Here is a 24,776-nt window from a genome sequence, read left to right on the forward strand (position 1 = left end):
CATGCAAGCTGGCACTCTCTATTCGCCTGCATTGATCGTGGAGAAATTACTGCCTCACCTAACAAGGTATACCGCAGTGGATGGCAAGGCTTCGAGTATAGCTGTAAAATTACTGCTTCTGCTTGAAGTTGTACTAGACTGAGTGGAGAACTCAACGAAGACTTCCTGTATCATCATCTGCATTGGATTCAGTACTGCAGGCATTTAGCCAATGATGTAACAATGTTGGAACAACGAATCCTATATCTCCGAAGTTATGCAACATTAGGCTCGGTCATTACTTGGGTGGGTAACTCACTGCTGTTGCATAGTAAGACTTTTTTATATCGCACCAACACAAATATGTCTTATGCTGACGATGGGACAGGAAAGGGCTAGGAGTGGGAAGGAAGAGACCATTGCCTTAATTAACATAAATCCCCAGTGTTTGCCTGGTGTGAAAATGGGAAACCACGGAAAACCATCTTCAGGGCTGCCGACAGCGGGTTCTAACCCACTAGCTGATAGCTACGTGAAGCAAGCCGCGCAGCCACTCAGTGCTGTTGGATGGAGGAAGAGCGAGAGAAGAAATGATATGGCGTATGGCTTTTAGTGCCGAGAGTGTCCAAGGACAAGTTCGGCTCGCAAGGTGCAGGTCTTTTTATTTGTCATCCGTGGGCGACCTGCACGTCGTAATGAGGATGAAATGATGATGCAGACGACACATAAACCCAGCCCCCGTGCCAGAGAAATTAACCAATGCTGGTTAAAATTCTCGACCCATCCAACACGCTTACCATTTAGCCATGGAACCGGACAGAGCGAGAGAAAATAACCACCATACCAAAAGTCAATCGAGGTCAGGATGCCTCATCTCATCAGTGTCTGTTCTTGCTTTGCTAGGTCGCAAACGTTGAGGTATGGAGAAGGAACTTGACTGATTAAATATGAAAAACATTGCCTCATTTTGTGCTGATATTACAGATGGTACTGTAGAATCTTGATCTCCTACTCCTCCTGAAGCCTCCATGGGACCGTAGCGGCGATGACTCAACTTATTTTGTTAGGTTGGCTAAACTGTCAAGGGATCAATGAATACCATGTGCTTTATACTGCTATGGGGAGGTAACACACCACCAGTATTTGTTTATAATTACGAGATAGGCTGATGTGTCTAACAACGCTTGAAGTGTCCTTACTCCTCAATGACTCGGTTGTAGCTGCTTTTGCGGTGATTTTCTAGTCACTAGCTCTTCAGAGCATATTATCCAGAGGTCAGCAGAAACGATTTTGGCTGTTGGAAGGCGAACTTTGCTGCCGGTGATTTGTAAACAGCCCTTCGATGTTCAAACAGCAACTCCATGCCGCACTTGTAGGCACGTGCAGGAAGTTCATCGACTGCGTCGGCCGTGACACATACGGATGTCAAATGAAATGAAGACAATCCAATTAACATAAAGAAAGAAAGAAAGAAAGAAAGAAAGAAAGAAAGAAAGAAAGAAAGAAAGAATTGTATTGGTTTCACGTTCCACTGACTACTTTTACGGTTTTTGGAGAGGTTGGTATGTCTGAAATCTGCCCAGTAGGAATTATTTTTTGTATATTGGTAAACCTACCGACACAAGGCTATATTAGCCACAAAAAAAAAAGGCTGAAACATGCCCTAGACATTTAAGATGAATTTTTAATACTGTATAATGATTATGATTAATTATTTAATAGGTGGAACTGTATAATACATTCTTTTCAAGAATTGAATTCATCAACGTTATACCGGTATGTCAATACGGAATTAAAAATTAAAAATATAAGCTGGTCTGCCTATGAAATCTTGAACACTCTGCAACACATCCACATTTCAAAGGACTGCTGTCATTGTATTGAAGCCTTTAGTTCCATCATTCGACACCGTAAAGCAGCACCATTACACAACACTTCATGATGTAACAGTGCCTCATAATATAAACAGAAATTTGAAAGGGGACGTGGTAGTCTAGTAACATTGTTACTGGCTTCTCTTCAAGGCGGCTGCGGATCGAATCCAAGCCAACGCATCAGAGATTTTAATAATAATAATAATAATAATAATAATAATAATAATAATAATAATAATAATAATAATAATAATAATAATTTTACGTCTCTAATTACTTTTGACGGCTTTCGGGGACGAAGAGATGCCGGAATTTTGTCCCGCAGAAGTTTTTTACGTGCCAGTCAATCTACCGAAACGAGGCTGACGTATTTGAGCACCTTCAATTACCACTGGACTGAGCCAGGATTGAACCTGCCAAGTTGGGGTCAGAAGGACAGCACCTCAACAGTCTGAGCCACTCAGCCCGGCCCCGAGATTTCTGAAATTAAAAATCGCCTCCCTGTATTTCTGATTACACGTAAAATTGGCGGTTTCGCGGCTATGATCGGGATTTCAACAGTCACGTTAAGCTTGCATGCTTGCTTGCTCGGTCTAAAAGTAGGCAATTCTGGATTTACCGAAGAGAAGATAGAAAAGGAGAAGAAGAGTTTACATCATTCACCTGCTCTATCATATTAGCCTCATCTGGGTCCCGCAGCTCGTCGTCCGGCCCCATCATTCTGGCGCCACCTCCGCTGGCCCCGGACTGACCGCCATCACGATGCGCCAAGGCAGAGGGCCCGGCCGTCATTTCCACTACCGCCAAAGAGCGGGCCCACAGCTCAGGTTGTCGAACGTTCATCGCCAGGAACAAGAAGCAGGTGAGCAACAGCAGGTAGAGGAAACTCCTTCGTAGCGAGATCCGGGGCAGCATGGCATCACGGGGCGCTCACCTGCAACACCAAATGCACAGTGTAATTCTGGATCTTTCAATGTGGGCAGCTTTGTAAGAACATTTCAGAAAACAACACTTCCTGAGAAAGAGAACATTCGACAGACCAAAAGAGCCTTCAATAATAATAATAATAATAATAATAATAATAATAATAATAATAATAATAATAATAATAATAATAATAATAATAATAATAAAACTTCAGGACCAAACAGCTTTCCAAGAAAAGCCAAAGCTGAAAACAGGGAAGGCGTGGACCGAAGCAAGAAAGGAACAACACCGCAACGAATTCGGGAGTACTCGGCGAATATTAAAGTTCGGGGAAGGAGACAAGTGAAATGACGTGGGCCTTTGTTGGCCGAAACAGCATGAATAAAATAAAATATAGGCGTATGGTCTCCGAAGAGGCCTGATTCAGGTCTTTCGAGTCGACGCCGTATAGACGACCTACGCGTCTATGTGGACTGGGCTCTACGCATTATGAATTCTAATGATGAAGATAGCACACCCAGCGAACGAGACATCTGAATTAACCAATGAAGGTTGAAGTCCTCGACCCGGCCGGGAATCGAGCCTGGGACCACCTGGACCAAATGACAGCACGCTAACGATTTAGCCATGGAGCCAGAAATAATAATAATAATAGTAATAATAATAGGGGTTGTGTATTAGGCTACGGCAGCACGCATTTTTAATGTTGTCGCAAACCACTGCCATGCCAGGTTCTTATAGAGTTTGATTGAAATGACAAGGTCATACACCTTCCTGTTTGCCATCTACAATATGCTATTAAAGATTAAGACAAGAACTATACTATTATGAAAGACCATAGCACGTGACTTTGGTGCTTATTCTTTCGTACAAGTGCCCACTGAGTTTGTGCGTCAGAAAATTTATAGTCGCTCAAAAATTAATGAGAGTATGGTATTGTATGTTCCTTCATTTCATATTTCATCATACTTTTTTTATCAATATATAATTTACCTTGCATACATATACAAACTCTGTGGATACCCGTAACAAACATATCTCGAGAAAAGCGTATCTGGGAGGAACAATACCATGCACCCATGGCCGCTTTATCAGCTAGGCATTTCATCGCATTTCTCCAACTCATTCTTGAAATGAACAATTACGGTGTGACTTCAGCTATCACGAGCAGGCATTTTAAATTGACGCCATTTAGGCTGCCTACGTACCAATTTCGACGCTCCGTTTAACTATAGCCGATGGATGAGTAAACCAGATCTCTCTTGGGAGATCTTTGGCAGGGTTTGAATTCATTTTGTTGGGTAAACACCAAAATTATTACCAAAGATCTTTTACATGTTGACATCGTACGATAAGGAGTGTCGAATGTGCTTTCTTTGCGCCCTTGAACAATTGAACAACCTTCGCCGTGTTTTAACTAGCGATATTGCGAGACGGAGAACGACACTTTTTTTTTTTTTGCTAGTGGCTTTACGTCGCACCGACACAGATAGGTCTTACGGCGACGATGGGACTGGAAAGGCTAGGAGCGGGAAGTAAGCGGCCGTGGCCTTAATTAAGGTATAGCCCCAGCATTTGCCTGGTGTGAAAATGGGAAACCAGGAAAAACCATTTTCAGGGCTGCAGACAGTGAAGATCGAACCTACTATCTCCCGAATACTGGATAATGGCCGCACTTAAGCGACTGCAGCTATCGAGCTCTGTAACAAATATATCAGGAGTGGGGTTGAGCTCTATAATGTTATTAAACAGCGTGGAAAATATATATCTTAATGTCGAATAGATGACTGTAATAGAGTTCTCGGGAATGTTTCTTTAAGTGGCCACATAGAATTAATGAGTCGCCCCCTCTCAATAGATAACACTCCACTTCTCAGTTTCTTTTCAAAACCTGCCATAGTTGAAATGTTACCTTCACCCATTCACGTTTCACCCTGTCGCAAGCACAGTGTAAGTGCCAGGTAAGCAAGGGTAAGCAAAGGAGAACGTTAGACTGACCCGTTCAACTGGGTGCAACAGTTCCTTGTCTGGCGCGCGGCTGGAGCGCTGCGGCGCGGCGCCGGGAGTGCTGTTTGAACAGCTCTGTCATAGGCAATACGATTTCTTTAGGGATCGGTTGGTCTTAACTGTGCTGAAATATGTATATGTTCATGTGGATAAGTTTCGGTTGTCCTCACATGTAGAAAGAAAAGGACAAGGGTTCAAAATATCGTAAGCATTTAGGACTTTACCAATCAGGTAAATTTGGTGTAGTCAAAAAAGAGGGATCTTCAAATTATTTTTAATGAAACGTCTGTCATTGATAAAGAGAAGTATTTTGCACCAAGAATTATTCGGGGTGAAAGAGATTACATATCACCTGGATTCCCTCTGCAGTTAGGTCATCGTCTCCTTCGACTCTAGAGGCCATGACATATATATTTTACTTCCATGACTTCCATTTTATTTATGGCGGTAAGTACGTTAGGATCACTAGGTTGAAGCTAACCTAACAACAACCACACAAAAGGCAGACTCAATTCATGGCCAAATTGTGTGAGTAGAACAGATGTTTGTGGGTGTTTGTGTAATTGTGTTTAGAATAGAACTGAATATAACGCAATAGAATAGAGCAAATCCATTTTCCTGGTTTTGGTTTACTGCATTTGGGATTTTTGAAATATAACAATGTCCCTGTTCGAATTAGACGTAAGAAACCGGGAGTTCCCGTAGCATTGCCCACTAAATCCGTTACGTGTTAAACTGAAAGTTAGCTTTACTCTCCCTTATAATGCGTGTATTTGTGAATAATTAGATCGATGCTTTCGCTCGGACCTCCGGATAAATGGTCAGCGCAGTGACCGTTTCAGAGGACCCCGAGTTCGATTCGAGAGTGTGTTGGAGATTTTAAGAATGTGTTGTTAATCCCTCTAGCTCGGGAACAGTTTTGGTGTTAGTATTGAAACACATCTTCGTTTATATACAACCAGCACACTACAAACCTTGCAATAGTCAATACATCTTTGCACGTAGGGTTGCCGTCAGGAAAGTTATCCAGCCGTAGGACTGAGCTAAATTCATACAAAATGCCGACCCCAGGTAAAGTGGGAAAAGGCTAGGAAGCAGCCGCGGTTGAAAATTTTGGTATAATCGTTACCTTTGCACCGAGTTCAAGTGAAATTGATGAACACACACTGGTTCAGATCCTAAAAGCAGACCTGAACGGGAAGTTAGTATAATGGCCTCTAGACTCCAATGACTATATCATCTGCTGTCTCTCTCTCTCTATGCCTGGCTGTGTTATACAGTGGGATGAGGATTTCAAGCAAAAGTTCGTGAGATTCTTGTAAAGTTTGAAAATGGGACATTCCAGTTACTGCAAAGCTGCGGAGTATGGCACAGCTGGTTAGCTTCCCGACCGGAGGGCCGAATTCGATTTCAGTGTGTTTAACAGAGCCAAGACATGAGTGATAAATCGAACTCTAATTATTTTTAAGTAGAATTTCTCAACAATGCGTCACAATTTTCACGAAATTTTGCGTATTTATTACTAAATTTGTTTACAATCTGTATATTAAATTCTACTGATCTACAGTAAACAGAGTATTGGATCAGGGTAAGTTACCATACTTTACCAAAAATTCAGATTACAGAAGCGCATTTAAGTACATAGTTTCCAGAACAATCTAATTTCAGACTTTATTCCATCATAAGCACAATTTTTACTCCAACTTTATTGATTTAGCACCATAAGTAAAGGATAATTTCATTAAAACATTTCGTCATCTATTTTAAATTTACAATATAACGAAATACTTTCAGAAATATTTTGGTAAAGGAAACGAAAAATGTCAACATTTACCCTCCTGGAAAATCGTATTACTTTATCAGGAATATTTTGGGAGATAATATATCTTAATCTGCAAAATATCAATTTTTCAGAAAAATAAACAGAAAATTTATAACAGTATTCACTTGTACTTGAATTAACATAAAAGTATTTAAATGAATGTGGGAGAAGTAATCAGGAGAGTTCATTCAATGCACTGAAAGATGAAAAATATACGATTTCCTGAAGTTTGAGCCTTCTTAAATGAACAATATGGAGATAAAAATTAAAATTAGAGCCATTATTCTGCAAACAAAATATGGTTCTAGAATCTTTTAGGTAACTATTCAGAGGAGAAATACATTTAACATTGTTTTGCCTTTTGATAAATTTCCGTAATAAACTATATTTTTCTCCTGTAATATTCCAATTAATTTTACGAAACTTTCATGTTATATGTATCCTAGTTATATAAGAAAACTTGTGTATGGAATCTTGATCGTAGGTTTTTTTCCTAGTAGTAGGTATACGAGGTAATTATACCCTAAACTTCCGTGCAACAATTTCGTTCTTTTAAATCCAATATATCTCTGAATATGTATTGATAGAAAAATCAGTACACAGTGTTTTGTGAATATGTATTACACCGTGTGACTCAGCCGCCCCTTTCAATGTAGTTTTATGCAACCTGCTATGTTAATACCTCCCTGAAAACATCCGCCCTGCCGGTATGCTCAGCCAACAAAACCGGATATCTTGGCATTTAACGCCTCATCATGATAGGGCGCCGTAACATTATACTCGTATTAAACACTGGAAGACATGTGTGTGCCTTTTAGATTATACTAGCAAATGTACCCGTGCTTCGCTACGGTATTCTACATTGTATACGGATATCGACGTAAATACTGTGCGTGCAGCAAATGAGATTGTTTTAAAATTGCATGTCTCTTAGCCTTATCCGAGAAATAGCATGGGGAGGTCCACATACGTTGTTTCCAATGTAAAGTGAGGGTTGCGGAGTTGTGATGATAACGCCAGGCTCACTTGCCTACTGCCATTCACAATCGAGTTGGCAAGTTTACATTATAATTGCAGGCCCCAATGCCTACTGCGCGGTCACAATCGATTTGGGGAGTTTTAGTTACAATGGCAGACCCATTTCCTACTTTCAGCCAGGTTACAGTTGAGGAGTTTTTATTATAATACCAGGCAACTTCCCTACCACCAGTCAAAATTGAGTTGTGCAGTTATCATTATAATGACAGTCCCTTTTTACTGCTGCTAGCCAGCTTACTGCCAGTCACACAGAATTAGTGAGTTTCCATGAAAATAGCAGGCCACAATGCCTAATGCTAGTCAAATTTTAGATTGGAACATTTGTTTATAATGGCGGGCACCCTGGCCTAGAGCCAAACACAATAGAGTAGGGGACTTTCGAACAAAACTGCATGATCCCTTGCCTTCTGCAAGACAAATCGAAAAGTGAATTATTCATTAAAATGGTAGGCCCTCCTTACTAATGCCAGTTACACAGGAGTTGGAGAAGGACCCCATTCCTACTGCCAGCAGTCAAAGTCGGTGTAGGGAGTACTGATTACAATAGCAGACACATCCTTTCTCGATCTCTACAAATCGACATCAATGAATATATATACAGATGGACATACGAAAGTATATGAATGTTTACAATATTGCAGACCTTCATTTACAGATTAACTGCTGCTAAACGGTACGTCATATCGACAAAGGATTGTACCGTAAGGCGCAGTATTTAGCGATCTAAATGGCTGGTCCTATGATATTTTCTCGCATCTAATCTATTCATGGGTCAGATTGAATCAAAAACGTTGAATAGGTTGAAATTTGTGTAAGAATATCTTACATTTCCATTACTTTTCGGATAATTATGTGGCATAGCATTTGGCTCACATATGGGTACTGGGTGGGCCAATGTTCGTGTAGAGTTTGATCATACTATCTTTCCTGTAAGTGATTGAAATTAAGCACATGAGAAGAAAAGGTTTAGAAATTAATTTCCATTAAGGCAGGTAGATTTCCATAAAGTTTGGTTGTGTGTATTTAGAGGGAGTGCAAAATCACGGTTTCGGTTTCGTATAAACCCCCAATTAGTTCAGGGATTTAGAAACAATATTTGCCCTAAAACCTCCCCAAAGGACAGGTGGATTCTAAATATGAAGTTTGGTGGAAATATATCCAGTAGTTTTCAAGTTAGAGAAAGACAAACAGACCAACAAACAAAGAAACAAACAAACTAACTAACTAACTAACTAACTAACAGACACCAAGGAAACCTACCCCTGGACAGATGGATGCTATATATAAAATTTGGTTCAAATATCTTGTTAGTTTTCAAGTTGTAAGAAGTACGCTTTACACGCACCCGCTGGGATTTGTACCGAAAAACGGTCCGTTAATGATATATCCCTTACTAAATCCTGTTATCGAAATGATGCACATGAGAAAAAAAGGTTTAGAAATTCATTTTCATTAAGGCAGGTTGATTTCCATTAAGTTCGGTTGTGTATACTTTGAGGGAGTGCAAAATCACGGTTTCGGTTTCGTAAAAATCCCCACTCAGTTCAGGGATTTAGAAACGATATTTGAGCTAAAACCTACCCAAGGAGAGGTGGATTCTAAATATGAAGTTTGGTGGAAACATATCCAGTAGTTTTCAAGTTATAGAAGGACAGACAAACAGACAAACAGACAAACAGACAAACAGACACCAAAGATAAAAATGATGCAGATGGTCATTATTACACCTGAAACGGATAACTGTACGGAAATTTCGCCAAAATAATCAATGTACAGACACACGGTCGTTACGATTTAATTTATATAGATGACGGATAAGCATGAGCACGTTGAAAAGTGCAGACTTCCACTTCGAGATGCATATCTCCTAAACGGTTTATGATATTAAACGGTTTGCGCCATCAGACGCCTCATTTATCGCTCTACATGTTTGTTTCTAAACCATTTCCTCGTATCTCCCATATTAAGGGGGGTAAATTGAGATCAAATTTTGAATAGGGTGAAATTTGGGTGCATTTTTAACATTTTACATTACTTTTTGCCTACTTACGTATAAGCTAGAATCATGAAATTTGGTAGACATATGTCCCTTAATCGTGCCAATGTGCGCACACAACGTGATGATCCTATCATTCTTATAAGTGTGTCAAACAATGAAATATACTTGTAAAAATCACCAAATTTACGGACAATCCAGAAATACGGCCAAATTTAACGTATAAGGGAGAGAGATACGACAAAATGTCACAGGACCAAAGTTGTAGATCACTCCGAATTGAAGCGACGTTGTGCCATCCGTTTTGTGATACGACTTACCGTTTAGCCAAAAAATAGCTCAAAAGGAATGTCTGCACAGTCATTAAAATTGCCTCCATATTTCGATATCTTTGGGGGGTAAAAAGTGAAAAATTTGAACATCTTGGAATTTTCCCATCGGTTAGGGACCAAAAGCTATAATTTCACCAAATTTCAATTGTCTACTTCGTCTGGCAGGTTGTGCCGCCATATTGATTTGGGGGGATAGGGGATAAAAATGAGGAAATTCTCGAAAATTTTTAAGCGCACGAAACCTATAGGTTATCGTTTTGGATATACTATACGACTGTGTTCTTATGCTGAGCCCAAAATTTGAGCCCCCCCAGCGTGCCCCCTTCAGGGAATTTTGAGAATTTCCGATTTTTCTAGGGATCCTGGGGTCATCAGTTTCCTCCGTACAAAGTTTCAAATTTCTGAGATTTCTGGAAGTGCCTCATTAATTCACGTCTTTTTTCATTTTTAAATATTTATATATACATCGCTCCAGCCCGACTTGCTTTTATATATATAGATGACGGATAAGCATGAGCACGTTGAAAAGTGCAGACTTCCACTTCGAGATTCATATCTCCTAAACGGTTTATGATATTAAGAAACGGTTTGCGCCATCAGACGCCTCATTTATCGCTCTACATATTTGTTTCGAAACCATTTCCTCGTATCTCCCATATTAAGGGGGTAAATTGAGATCAAATTTTGAATAGGGTGAAATTTGGGTGCATTTTTAACATTTTACATTACTTTTTGCCTACTTATGTATAAGCTAGAATCATGAAATTTGGTACACACATGTCCCTTAATCGTGCCAATGTGCGCACACAACGTGATGATCCTATCATTCTTATAAGTGTGTCAAACAATGAAATATACTTGTAAAAATCACCAAATTTACGAACAATCCAGAAATACGGCCAAATTTAACGTATTAGGGTGAGAGATACGACAAAATGTCACAGGACCAAAGTTGTAGATCACTCCGAATTGAAGCGACATTGTGCCATCCGTTTTGTGATACGACTTACCGTTTAGCCAAAAAATAGCTCAAAAGGAATGTCTGCACAGTCATTAAAATTGCCTCCATATTTCGATATCTTTGGGGGGTAAAAAGTGAAAAATTTGAACATCTTGGAATTTTCCCATCGGTTAGGGACCAAAAGCTATAATTTCACCAAATTTCAATTGTCTACTTCGTCTGGCAGGTTGTGCCGCCATATTGATTTGGGGGGATAGGGGATAAAATTGAGGAAATTCTCGAAAATTTTTAAGCCCACGAAACCTATAGGTTATCGTTTTGGATATACTATACGACTGTGTTCTTATGCTGAACCCAAAATTTGAGCCCCCCCAGCGTGCCCCCTTCAGGGAATTTTGAGAATTTCCGATTTTTCTAGGGATCCTGGGGTCATCAGTTTCCTCCGTACCGAGTTTCAAATTTCTGAGATTTCTGGAAGTGCCTCATTAATTCACGTCTTTTTTCATTTTTAAATATTTATATATACATCGCTCCAGCCCGACTTGCTTTTATATATATAGATAGATGACGGATAAGCATGAGCACGTTGAAAAGTGCAGACTTCCACTTCGAGATGCATATCTCCTAAACGGTTTATGATATTAAGAAACGGTTTGCGCCATCAGACGCCTCATTTATCGCTCTACATGTTTGTTTCTAAACCATTTCCTCGTATCTCCCATATTAAGGGGGTAAATTGAGATCAAATTTTGAATAGGGTGAAATTTGGGTACATTTGTAACATTTTACATTATTTTTTGCCTACTTATGTATAAGCTAGAATCATGAAATTTGGTACACATATGTCCCTTAATCGTGCCAATGTGCGCACGCAACGTGATGATCCTATCATTCTTATAAGTGTGTCAAACAATGAAATATACTTGTAAAAATCACCAAATTTACGAACAATCCAGAAATACGGCCAAATTTAACGTATAAGGGAGAGAGATACGACAAAATGTCACAGGACCAAAGTTGTAGATCACTCCGAATTGAAGGGACATTGTGCCATCCGTTTTGTGATACGACTTACCGTTTAGCCAAAAAATAGCTCAAAAGGAATGTCTGCACAGTCATTAAAATTGCCTCCATATTTCGATATCTTTGGGTGGTAAAAAGTGAAAAATTTGAACATCTTGGAATTTTCCCGTCGGTGAGGGACCAAAAGCTATAATTTCACCAAATTTCAATTGTCTACTTCGTCTGGCAGGTTGTGCCGCCATTTTGATTTGGGGGGATAGGGGTTAAAAACGAGGAAATTCTCGAAAATTTTTAAGCGCACGAAACCTATAGGTTATCGTTTTGGATATACTATGCGACTGTGTTCTTATGCTGAGCCCAAAATTTGAGCCCCCCAGCGTGCCCCCTTCAGGGAATTTTGAGAATTTCCGATTTTTCTAGGGATCCTGGGGTCATCAGTTTCCTCCGTACCAAGTTTCAAATTTCTGAGATTTCTGGAAGTGCCTCATTAATTCACGTCTTTTTTCATTTTTAAATATTTATATATACATCGCTCCAGCCCGACTTGCTTTTATATATATAGATGACGGATAAGCATGAGCACGTTGAAAAGTGCAGACTTCCACTTCGAGATTCATATCTCCTAAACGGTTTATGATATTAAGAAACGGTTTGCTCCATCAGACGCCTCATTTATCGCTCTACATGTTTGTTTCTAAACCATTTCCTCGTATCTCCCATATTAAGGGGGTAAATTGAGATCAAATTTTGAATAGGGTGAAATTTGGGTGCATTTTTAACATTTTACATTACTTTTTGCCTACTTATGTATAAGCTAGAATCATGAAATTTGGTACACACATGTCCCTTAATCGTGCCAATGTGCGCACACAACGTGATGATCCTATCATTCTTATAAGTGTGTCAAACAATGAAATATACTTGTAAAATTCACCAAATTTACGAACAATCCAGAAATACGGCCAAATTTAACGTATTAGGGTGAGAGATACGACAAAATGTCACAGGACCAAAGTTGTAGATCACTCCGAATTGAAGCGACATTGTGCCATCCGTTTTGTGATACGACTTACCGTTTAGCCAAAAAATAGCTCAAAAGGAATGTCTGCACAGTCATTAAAATTGCCTCCATATTTCGATATCTTTGGGGGGTAAAAAGTGAAAAATTTGAACATCTTGGAATTTTCCCATCGGTTAGGGACCAAAAGCTATAATTTCACCAAATTTCAATTGTCTACTTCGTCTGGCAGGTTGTGCCGCCATATTGATTTGGGGGGATAGGGGATAAAAATGAGGAAATTCTCGAAAATTTTTAAGCCCACGAAACCTATAGGTTATCGTTTTGGATATACTATACGACTGTGTTCTTATGCTGAACCCAAAATTTGAGCCCCCCCAGCGTGCCCCCTTCAGGGAATTTTGAGAATTTCCGATTTTTCTAGGGATCCTGGGGTCATCAGTTTCCTCCGTACAAAGTTTCAAATTTCTGAGATTTCTGGAAGTGCCTCATTAATTCACGTCTTTTTTCATTTTTAAATATTTATATATACATCGCTCCAGCCCGACTTGCTTTTATATATATAGATAGATAGATAGATGACGGATAAGCATGAGCACGTTGAAAAGTGCAGACTTCCACTTCGAGATGCATATCTCCTAAACGGTTTATGATATTAAGAAACGGTTTGCGCCATCAGACGCCTCATTTATCGCTCTACATGTTTGTTTCTAAACCATTTCCTCGTATCTCCCATATTAAGGGGGTAAATTGAGATCAAATTTTGAATAGGGTGAAATTTGGGTGCATTTTTAACATTTTACATTATTTTTTGCCTACTTATGTATAAGCTAGAATCATGAAATTTGGTACACATATGTCCCTTAATCGTGCCAATGTGCGCACGCAACGTGATGATCCTATCATTCTTATAAGTGTGTCAAACAATGAAATATACTTGTAAAAATCACCAAATTTACGAACAATCCAGAAATACGGCCAAATTTAACGTATTAGGGTGAGAGATACGACAAAATGTCACAGGACCAAAGTTGTAGATCACTCCGAATTGAAGGGACATTGTGCCATCCGTTTTGTGATACGACTTACCGTTTAGCCAAAAAATAGCTCAAAAGGAATGTCTGCACAGTCATTAAAATTGCCTCCATATTTCGATATCTTTGGGGGGTAAAAAGTGAAAAATTTGAACATCTTGGAATTTTCCCGTCGGTGAGGGACCAAAAGCTATAATTTCACCAAATTTCAATTGTCTACTTCGTCTGGCAGGTTGTGCCGCCATTTTGATTTGGGGGGATAGGGGATAAAAATGAGGAAATTCTCGAAAATTTTTAAGCGCAAGAAACCTATAGGTTATCGTTTTGGATATACTATAAGACTGTGTTCTTATGCTGAGCCCAAAATTTGAGCCCCCCCAGCGTGCCCCCTTCAGGGAATTTTGAGAATTTCCGATTTTTCTAGGGATCCTGGGGTCATCAGTTTCCTCCGTACAAAGTTTCAAATTTCTGAGATTTCTGGAAGTGCCTCATTAATTCACGTCTTTTTTCATTTTTAAATATTTATATAGGCCTATACATCGCTCCAGCCCGACTTGCTTTTATATATATAGATGACGGATAAGCATGAGCACGTTGAAAAGTGCAGACTTCCACGTCGAGATTCATATCTCCTAAACGGTTTATGATATTAAGAAACGGTTTGCGCCATCAGACGCCTCATTTATCGCTCTACATATTTGTTTCTAAACCATTTCCTCGTATCTCCCATATTAAGGGGGTAAATTGAGATCAAATTTTGAATAGGGCGAAATTTGGGTGCATTTTTAACATTTTACATTACTTTTTGCCTACTTATGTATAAGCTAGAATCATGAAATTTGGTACACACATGTCCCTTAATCGTGCCAATGTGCGCACACAACGTGATGATCCTATCATTCTTATAAGTGTGTCAAACAATGAAATATACTTGTAAAAATCACCAAATTTACGAACAATCCAGAAATACGGCCAAATTTAACGTATTAGGGTGAGAGATACGACAAAATGTCACAGGACCAAAGTTGTAGATCACTCCGAATTGAAGGGACATTGTGCCATCCGTTTTGTGATACGACTTACCGTTTAGCCAAAAAATAGCTCAAAAGGAATGTCTGCACAGTCATTAAAATTGCCTCCATATTTCGATATCTTTGGGGGGTAAAAAGTGAAAAATTTGAACATCTTGGAATTTTCCCATCGGTTAGGGACCAAAAGCTATAATTTCACCAAATTTCAATTGTCTACTTCGTCTGGCAGGTTGTGCCGCCATATTGATTTGGGGGGATAGGGGATAAAAATGAGGAAATTCTCGAAAATTTTTAAGCGCACGAAACCTATAGGTTATCGTTTTGGATATACTATACGACTGTGTTCTTATGCTGAGCCCAAAATTTGAGCCCCCCCAGCGTGCCCCCTTCAGGGAATTTTGAGAATTTCCGATTTTTCTAGGGATCCTGGGGTCATCAGTTTCCTCCGTACAAAGTTTCAAATTTCTGAGATTTCTGGAAGTGCCTCATTAATTCACGTCTTTTTTCATTTTTAAATATTTATATATACATCGCTCCAGCCCGACTTGCTTTTATATATATAGATGACGGATAAGCATGAGCACGTTGAAAAGTGCAGACTTCCACTTCGAGATTCATATCTCCTAAACGGTTTATGATATTAAGAAACGGTTTGCGCCATCAGACGCCTCATTTATCGCTCTACATATTTGTTTCGAAACCATTTCCTCGTATCTCCCATATTAAGGGGGTAAATTGAGATCAAATTTTGAATAGGGTGAAATTTGGGTGCATTTTTAACATTTTACATTACTTTTTGCCTACTTATGTATAAGCTAGAATCATGAAATTTGGTACACACATGTCCCTTAATCGTGCCAATGTGCGCACACAACGTGATGATCCTATCATTCTTATAAGTGTGTCAAACAATGAAATATACTTGTAAAAATCACCAAATTTACGAACAATCCAGAAATACGGCCAAATTTAACGTATTAGGGTGAGAGATACGACAAAATGTCACAGGACCAAAGTTGTAGATCACTCCGAATTGAAGCGACATTGTGCCATCCGTTTTGTGATACGACTTACCGTTTAGCCAAAAAATAGCTCAAAAGGAATGTCTGCACAGTCATTAAAATTGCCTCCATATTTCGATATCTTTGGGGGGTAAAAAGTGAAAAATTTGAACATCTTGGAATTTTCCCATCGGTTAGGGACCAAAAGCTATAATTTCACCAAATTTCAATTGTCTACTTCGTCTGGCAGGTTGTGCCGCCATATTGATTTGGGGGGATAGGGGATAAAATTGAGGAAATTCTCGAAAATTTTTAAGCCCACGAAACCTATAGGTTATCGTTTTGGATATACTATACGACTGTGTTCTTATGCTGAACCCAAAATTTGAGCCCCCCCAGCGTGCCCCCTTCAGGGAATTTTGAGAATTTCCGATTTTTCTAGGGATCCTGGGGTCATCAGTTTCCTCCGTACCGAGTTTCAAATTTCTGAGATTTCTGGAAGTGCCTCATTAATTCACGTCTTTTTTCATTTTTAAATATTTATATATACATCGCTCCAGCCCGACTTGCTTTTATATATATAGATAGATGACGGATAAGCATGAGCACGTTGAAAAGTGCAGACTTCCACTTCGAGATGCATATCTCCTAAACGGTTTATGATATTAAGAAACGGTTTGCGCCATCAGACGCCTCATTTATCGCTCTACATGTTTGTTTCTAAACCATTTCCTCGTATCTCCCATATTAAGGGGGTAAATTGAGATCAAATTTTGAATAGGGTGAAATTTGGGTACATTTGTAACATTTTACATTATTTTTTGCCTACTTATGTATAAGCTAGAATCATGAAATTTGGTACACATATGTCCCTTAATCGTGCCAATGTGCGCACGCAACGTGATGATCCTATCATTCTTATAAGTGTGTCAAACAATGAAATATACTTGTAAAAATCACCAAATTTACGAACAATCCAGAAATACGGCCAAATTTAACGTATAAGGGAGAGAGATACGACAAAATGTCACAGGACCAAAGTTGTAGATCACTCCGAATTGAAGGGACATTGTGCCATCCGTTTTGTGATACGACTTACCGTTTAGCCAAAAAATAGCTCAAAAGGAATGTCTGCACAGTCATTAAAATTGCCTCCATATTTCGATATCTTTGGGTGGTAAAAAGTGAAAAATTTGAACATCTTGGAATTTTCCCGTCGGTGAGGGACCAAAAGCTATAATTTCACCAAATTTCAATTGTCTACTTCGTCTGGCAGGTTGTGCCGCCATATTGATTTGGGGGGATAGGGGATAAAAATGAGGAAATTCTCGAAAATTTTTAAGCGCACGAAACCTATAGGTTATCGTTTTGGATATACTATACGACTGTGTTCTTATGCTGAGCCCAAAATTTGAGCCCCCCCAGCGTGCCCCCTTCAGGGAATTTTGAGAATTTCCGATTTTTCTAGGGATCCTGGGGTCATCAGTTTCCTCCGTACAAAGTTTCAAATTTCTGAGATTTCTGGAAGTGCCTCATTAATTCACGTCTTTTTTCATTTTTAAATATTTATATATACATCGCTCCAGCCCGACTTGCTTTTATATATATAGATGACGGATAAGCATGAGCACGTTGAAAAGTGCAGACTTCCACTTCGAGATTCATATCTCCTAAACGGTTTATGATATTAATAAACGGTTTGCGCCATCAGACGCCTCATTTATCGCTCTACATATTTGTTTCTAAACCATTTCCTCGTATCTCCCATATTAAGGGGGTAAATTGAGATCAAATTTTGAATAGGGTGAAATTTGGGTGCATTTTTAACATTTTACATTACTTTTTGCCTACTTATGTATAAGCTAGAATCATGAAATTTGGTACACACATGTCCCTTAATCGTGCCAATGTGCGCACACAACGTGATGATCCTATCATTCTTATAAGTGTGTCAAACAATGAAATATACTTGTAAAAATCACCAAATTTACGAACAATCCAGAAATACGGCCAAATTTAACGTATTAGGGTGAGAGATACGACAAAATGTCACAGGACCAAAGTTGTAGATCACTCCGAATTGAAGCGACATTGTGCCATCCGTTTTGTGATACGACTTACCGTTTAGCCAAAAAATAGCTCAAAAGGAATGTCTGCACAGTCATTAAAATTGCCTCCATATTTCGATATCTTTGGGGGGTAAAAAGTGAAAAATTTGAACATCTTGGAATTTTCCCATCGGTTAGGGACCAAAAGCTATAATTTCACCAAATTTCAATTGTCTACTTCGTCTGGCAGGTTGTGCCGCCATATTGATTTGGGGGGATAGGGGATAAAAATGAGGAAATTCTCGAAAATTTTTAAGCCCACGAAACCTATAGGTTATCGTTTTGGATATACTATACGACTGTGTTCTTATGCTGAACCCAAAATTTGAGCCCCCCCAGCGTGCCCCCTTCAGGGAATTTTGAGAATTTCCGATTTTTCTAGGGATCCTGGGGTCATCAGTTTCCTCCGTACCAAGTTTCAAATTTCTGAGATTTCTGGAAGTGCCTCATTAATTCACGTCTTTTTTCATTTTTAAATATTTATATATACATCGCTCCAGCCCGACTTGCTTTTATATATATAGATAGATGACGGATAAGCATGAGCACGTTGAAAAGTGCAGACTTCCACTTCGAGATTCATATCTCCTAAACGGTTTATGATATTAAGAAACGGTTTGCGCCATCAGACGCCTCATTTATCGCTCTACATATTTGTTTCTAAACCATTTCCTCGTATCTCCCATATTAAGGGGGTAAATTGAGATCCAATTTTGAATAGGGCGAAATTTGGGTGCATTTTTAACATTTTACATTACTTTTTGCCTACTTATGTATAAGCTAGAATCATGAAATTTGGTACACACATGTCCCTTAATCGTGCCAATGTGCGCACACAACGTGATGATCCTATCATTCTTATAAGTGTGTCAAACAATGAAATATACTTGTAAAAATCACCAAATTTACGAACAATCCAGAAATACGGCCAAATTTAACGTATTAGGGTGAGAGATACGACAAAATGTCACAGGACCAAAGTTGTAGATCACTCCGAATTGAAGCGACATTGTGCCATCCGTTTTGTGATACGACTTACCGTTTAGCCAAAAAATAGCTCAAAAGGAATGTCTGCACAGTCATTAAAATTGCCTCCATATTTCGATATCTTTGGGGGGTAAAAAGTGAAAAATTTGAACATCTTGGAATTTTCCCATCGGTTAGGGACCAAAAGCTATAATTTCACCAAATTTCAATTGTCTACTTCGTCTGGCAGGTTGTGCCGCCATATTGATTTGGGGGGATAGGGGATAAAAATGAGGAAATTCTCGAAAATTTTTAAGCCCACGAAACCTATAGGTTATCGTTTTGGATATACTATACGACTGTGTTCTTATGCTGAACCCAAAATTTGAGCCCCCCCAGCGTGCCCCCTTCAGGGAATTTTGAGAATTTCCGATTTTTCTAGGGATCCTGGGGTCATCAGTTTCCTCCGTACCAAGTTTCAAATTTCTGAGATTTCTGGAAGTGCCTCATTAATTCACGTCTTTTTTCATTTTTAAATATTTATATATACATCGCTCCAGCCCGACTTGCTTTTATATATATAGATGAACCTGACAAGCCGGCGAAACACTAAATTGATATTGTGACCCCAGTAACCCTAATACATGCTAGAAGATGCACAGTATGCCGTACGGAAGCGTATTTGGTAAAGGCACGGCGGAGAAGGCTTACGTGTGAGGTGGGAGGTTCGAGTCCGGACGAAGGTACCATATTATTAAAATATTTCTTTAATACTTACCGCATGTAATGTAAGTTCAATACCCGCTTTCATGCAAATTGAGTGTGAATGAATGTGTTTGTGGCCCTAAGAAGGGCCGATTAGTTAGCAGACCGGTCAGATACGGACCAGAAATAATAGGAACACAACTGCCCTGACAATGTTTTATCGCAGCAAATACTCGATGTGATGACCGTTTTGGTTTATGCACATTCGGGTCCGGGGCCCAATAGATCGTGTTGCACGCTGAAGCATTCCAGGCGTATAATTGCTCGGCAGGCGTCCGTGGTGAGTTGCCGGATATAGTCGGAGTTTTCCGGCGCTTGAGTGTAAACTACGTTCTTCAAATGTCCCCACAAGAAGTCTAACGGCGTTAAATCCGGTGATCTGGCGGGCCAAGAATCAGGGCCTCGTCTTTCTACCCATTTCCCTGCCAGTTCCTCGTTCGGATGGTTACGAACGGGTAAAGTCCATTGTGGCGGAGCTCCATCCTGTTGCAACCACATCGTCAAACGATCTTGCAAGAACACATCCTCCAGCAGCAGTGGGAGTTCCTGACGCAGGAAGTCCAGGTAGCGTGGGCCCGTCCGTTGGCTCTCAATTAAATATACGTTCCAATCAGGCGATCCCCCAAGATTCCACACCACACGTTCACTCCCCATTGAATTTTATGGACTGCCTGTCGCACCCTGAGGATTGTTCTCTAGTTGTACTTACTCTTAAAACAGTAATCACCATCACCACCCAGTGAGAATTGTCCGGACTCCAATAGTGCATGTTGTGGCGATGGAAGTTTTCATTATTATGGAAGCGCGATTCGTCCATGAACAAGATGTGGGATACGAATGCTGCATCATTGTCCAGCCTGCCTAATAGCCACCGTCAGAACTCCAGTCGAGCTTCGAAATACCACCCATGGAGCTCTTGGTGCGGCTCAAAATTGTATGGGTGAAATTTATGTTCATGCAGTGTTCGGCAGACGGAGGGCTGGCTGGTGTTCACCTGTTGTGCAGTCGCCCTTGTACTGATGTGTGGATTGTTATGAGCTGCCTCCAGAACGGCCTCTTCTGTTTCACCCGACGTAACGGGCCTATCGCGGACTGGTGGCTGCTTTGAAATCACGCCTGTTGTCTTCAGGCATCTTTCAACACGGCGAAATGTCGTAGTAGCTTGGTGTCGCCTGTCGAGATACCATTCCTGGTACAGACGTAGTGCCTCGCACGCGTTTTGTCTTGCATCCCCATAAATGAGGTGCATGTCAACGTATTCCTCTGTGGAAAACATGCCGAATGACAGCAGATCTATTTGGGGCCCTAACCAGGGGAGTACGCGCATGGCATAAGATGAATGACAGCGTCGTTCTACTCTTTGAATGTGGCAAACGCGGGCCTGTGTTTACTTATTCGAACATCATACCGATGCAAAATTCCTTGAACGCGCAGTATTCAAACCGCCGAAGTCATATTCCGTCGATTGCTGTGTAACGCCTAACCACATACCGCTACACTGCTGGGAACAAGCTGGTAGTACGACGGCAGTAGAGTATATACGCCATCCGGTTCGGTTTTTAAGACACCAATACTGCACTGTTACCTAGTTTTATGCACTGATTCGTCTCTTCATTACACCCGGTCACGAGACACGACATATTAACATAGTTACACGGTCTAAGGACGTCTCTACACGATTTCAAGGCATCATGTCTTGCAAGTGGACGATATAACCTGTCGGTAGGATTCAGAATCGTGTGCAAAATGTGCTCACTGGACAGTAGTGCCATACAGTACGCCTGCAGGGTAATAGCCACCTTATACCCATGTTGCACGTTAGTTAGGTTGCATAAAACTACATTGGAAGCGGGAGGTGAATCACAAGGTCTACTAAATCCCAAATGGTCAAGAAAATTGCAATGGGTGTTAATGTAAATATGGATTCGAGATTTTTAATAATTACTAATTACAGACCCACTAATTACTTTTACGGTTTTCTGGGACACAGAGGTACCGAAATGTTTTCCCGCAGAAGTTTGACGTTCCAGCAAATCTACGGACACGGGGCTAACGTATTTGAGCACCTTCAAATACCACCGGACTGAGCCTAGATCGAGATATTTTAAATAACTTATATTTTTTACGGACTATTTGAGAGTGTCCATTCTTTATGTGGCACTAAGATAGAACTATATATGTCAGAAGCTAGCCATTATGGTAGATTTTGTGACGAAGAGTATGATGGCAAATCCCGATATGGTTCTGGTGCCTGCAGGATACGCTTTCGCGAAAATAAATGTTCAGTAATAGATATTGAGACAACCAAGTGATATGGGGCTTGTACTCTCTAAATAAGAATAAAAATACTATTCCTTTTTTCTTACATTCACAAATGTATGCCATTTCAATTTAGAAGCCATTGAAATACAATTTGAATTTCAGCGAGGTCACCAAAATGAGCCTCGTGAAGAATCGACTTTAGTTCTTTGACACATCGGGTTCTGGCTTAGTACCATAGATTTGTATTTCGCGAGCATTGCATATAGTAGGTAAGTACTGTTTATATCCAGACTTCCCCCTTAAGACTATTTCGAAATAATTAAGTACTTTGGTCTCAGTATAGATTTATAAGCTCACTCTCGGCTATCGTAAAAGGGGTCTTTTGTGACTTCCCCTTTCAATTTCTGGCGAATATCGGGATGGTAGGTAATATATATATACTATAGTCACTTCGTTCTGAACTATAGACCCACATAAGGACAAATGCACACAATATCACCACCACCACACACTAATTAAATTAAGTAGCACATTCTATTTATTATAAAAATATTAATAGAATAATGCGGTGCTGATGACATAAAATGTGGCCCTACTTCATAATTTCTTATTTCTGTAAATACATCCCAGGGCACCATTAAGATCATGGACATTCGATAGGCATTCCAATGACATATGACCCACTTACTCACCGCAGATACAACATGGACCCATAGCAGTTAGTAACTGAATCCTTTCCGTAGTGATTCACGCATTCTTTTTCAGTCATTCGTGTAATATTGATGTCGATGGCTACCTCGTTTCTTATTTCTAGTCGTTGGACTACACGTGGTTTTTCATTACTCTCACAGATAGCGACACATGAAATTATGGAACAAATACCAGAGCGACGAGTTACGGATCTCAAGTTATTAACACCGGTGCCTACCAGTTTCCAGTCCCAGCATATCCCTACCCAAATCCTTTTTATGTAGTCACTAGCCAAGATGTCATAGGGGTGGATAAAACAAAAATAGACTATGGAAGATCCGGCAAGGAAGAAGAAACGTAGGAACACGGCGACGTTTGTAGAAGTGATGCCAGTGTATACCGTGTCTTAGTGGCTTTTTACTCTTATCACAATACAAGTCAGCCCCCTTGGAAATCCAGACTGCTGTGCAAGTATACAGCACCGGTAGGCTACTAACGTTCCACCCACTGCGGAAGGGATGAGAACATCGTTTGATGTTTTGGGCCGCTCAGGTATAAATGCGTAGTTGTGCAGGTCTTACTTCCTCTGTCATCTATAGCTTGACACGGAACTATGTCTAACTTACCATTGATTCATCGTAAACAAAGAATGCCAAGGAGATTTACGATTGTTGTGGGAAGTTAATGATAACATTTTGTAAAAGAATGGATGGGTCTGTGAAGAAATTATGACCCGAGCAACACCGGGTATACAAGCTAGTTCCTAATAAAACACATCTGGTGGCGTTAGTAGTGGTGGTGATTGTTTTAAGAGGAAGTACAACTGAGCAACTATCTATCCTCTCTTAACACTAATCTCAAGAGGTCCAGCCCTTCGACGAATGTGTAAGATGTATTATACAGGAGAAGTGCCATCCGATTTTCGACAGAATGTTGTTACACCTATTCCCAAGAAAGCCGGTGCTGACAAGTGTGAAAACTACAGCACCATTAGTTTAGTATCACACGCCTGCAAAATTTTAATACGTATTATTTGCAGAAGAATGGAAAGACAAGTTGAAACCGAGTTGGGAGGAGATCAGTTTGGTTTCAGAAGAAATGTAGGAAGATATGAAGCAATCCTGACTTACGTCCGATCTTAGAGGACCGAATTAAGAAAGACAAGCCCACGTACATGGCATTCGTTGATATAGAAAAGGCGTTCGATAATGTTGATTGGACCAAGCTATTTGAGATTCTGAAGGCGATCGCTATCAGATACAGAGAAAGGACAATTATCTACAATCTCTACATGAATGAATCAGCAGTGATAAGAATCGAGGGTTTTGAAAAATAAGCAGCAATGCAGAAAGGAGTGAGGGAATGCTGCAGATTGTCCCTTTTCGTTCTCAGGGTGTATACAGAACTGGAGATAAAGGAAATTAAAGAGGAATTTGGAAATGGAATCAAAGTCCAAGGAGAGGAAATCAAAACCCTGAGATTTCCCGATGATTATGTTATTTCATCTGATTCTGCAGAAGATCTGGAGAAATTGCTGAATGGTATAGACAGAGTCTTGGGGAAGGAATACAATATGAAAGCAAGTCCAAAACAAAAGTAATGGAGTGCAGTCGAACAAAGTCGGGTGATGCAGGAAGTATTAGAATAGAAAATGAAGTCTTAAAGGAAGCAGATGAATATTGTTACTTGGGTAGTAAAATAACCTAATGATGGTAGAAGTAAGGTGGGCATAAGATGCAGACTAGCACAAACAAGGAAGGTCTTTCATAAGAAAATAAATGTGTTCACCTCGAGCATTAATATAGGAATTAGAAATATGTTTTTGAAAACTTTCGTCTGGACGGTAGCATTGTATGGAAGTGGAACATGGACGACAAAGAAAGAATAGAAGCTTGTGAAATGTGGCATTACAGAAGAATGCTGAAGGTGAGATGGGTAGATA

The 24,776-nt window shown here is 39.9% G+C and overlaps 1 protein-coding gene across 6 annotated transcripts in view; it reads right to left on the bottom strand.

Moving 5' to 3' along the window:
* The window catches only part of FucTA (glycoprotein 3-alpha-L-fucosyltransferase A), a 441,455-nt gene that overhangs the window by 47,972 nt on the left and 368,707 nt on the right, over positions 1–24,776 (bottom strand). For all 6 annotated transcript variants that reach the window (XM_067142956.2, XM_067142955.2, XM_067142954.2 and 3 more), the window contains one exon: positions 2,517–2,787. In XM_067142956.2, coding sequence (XP_066999057.2) covers positions 2,517–2,768 — 252 coding nt within the window. In that variant the 5' untranslated portion in view covers positions 2,769–2,787. The remainder of the gene's footprint in view (positions 1–2,516; positions 2,788–24,776) is intronic.

This window comes from Anabrus simplex, chromosome 3 (genome assembly GCF_040414725.1).
Source record: "Anabrus simplex isolate iqAnaSimp1 chromosome 3, ASM4041472v1, whole genome shotgun sequence".
Lineage (NCBI taxonomy): Eukaryota > Metazoa > Arthropoda > Insecta > Orthoptera > Tettigoniidae > Anabrus > Anabrus simplex.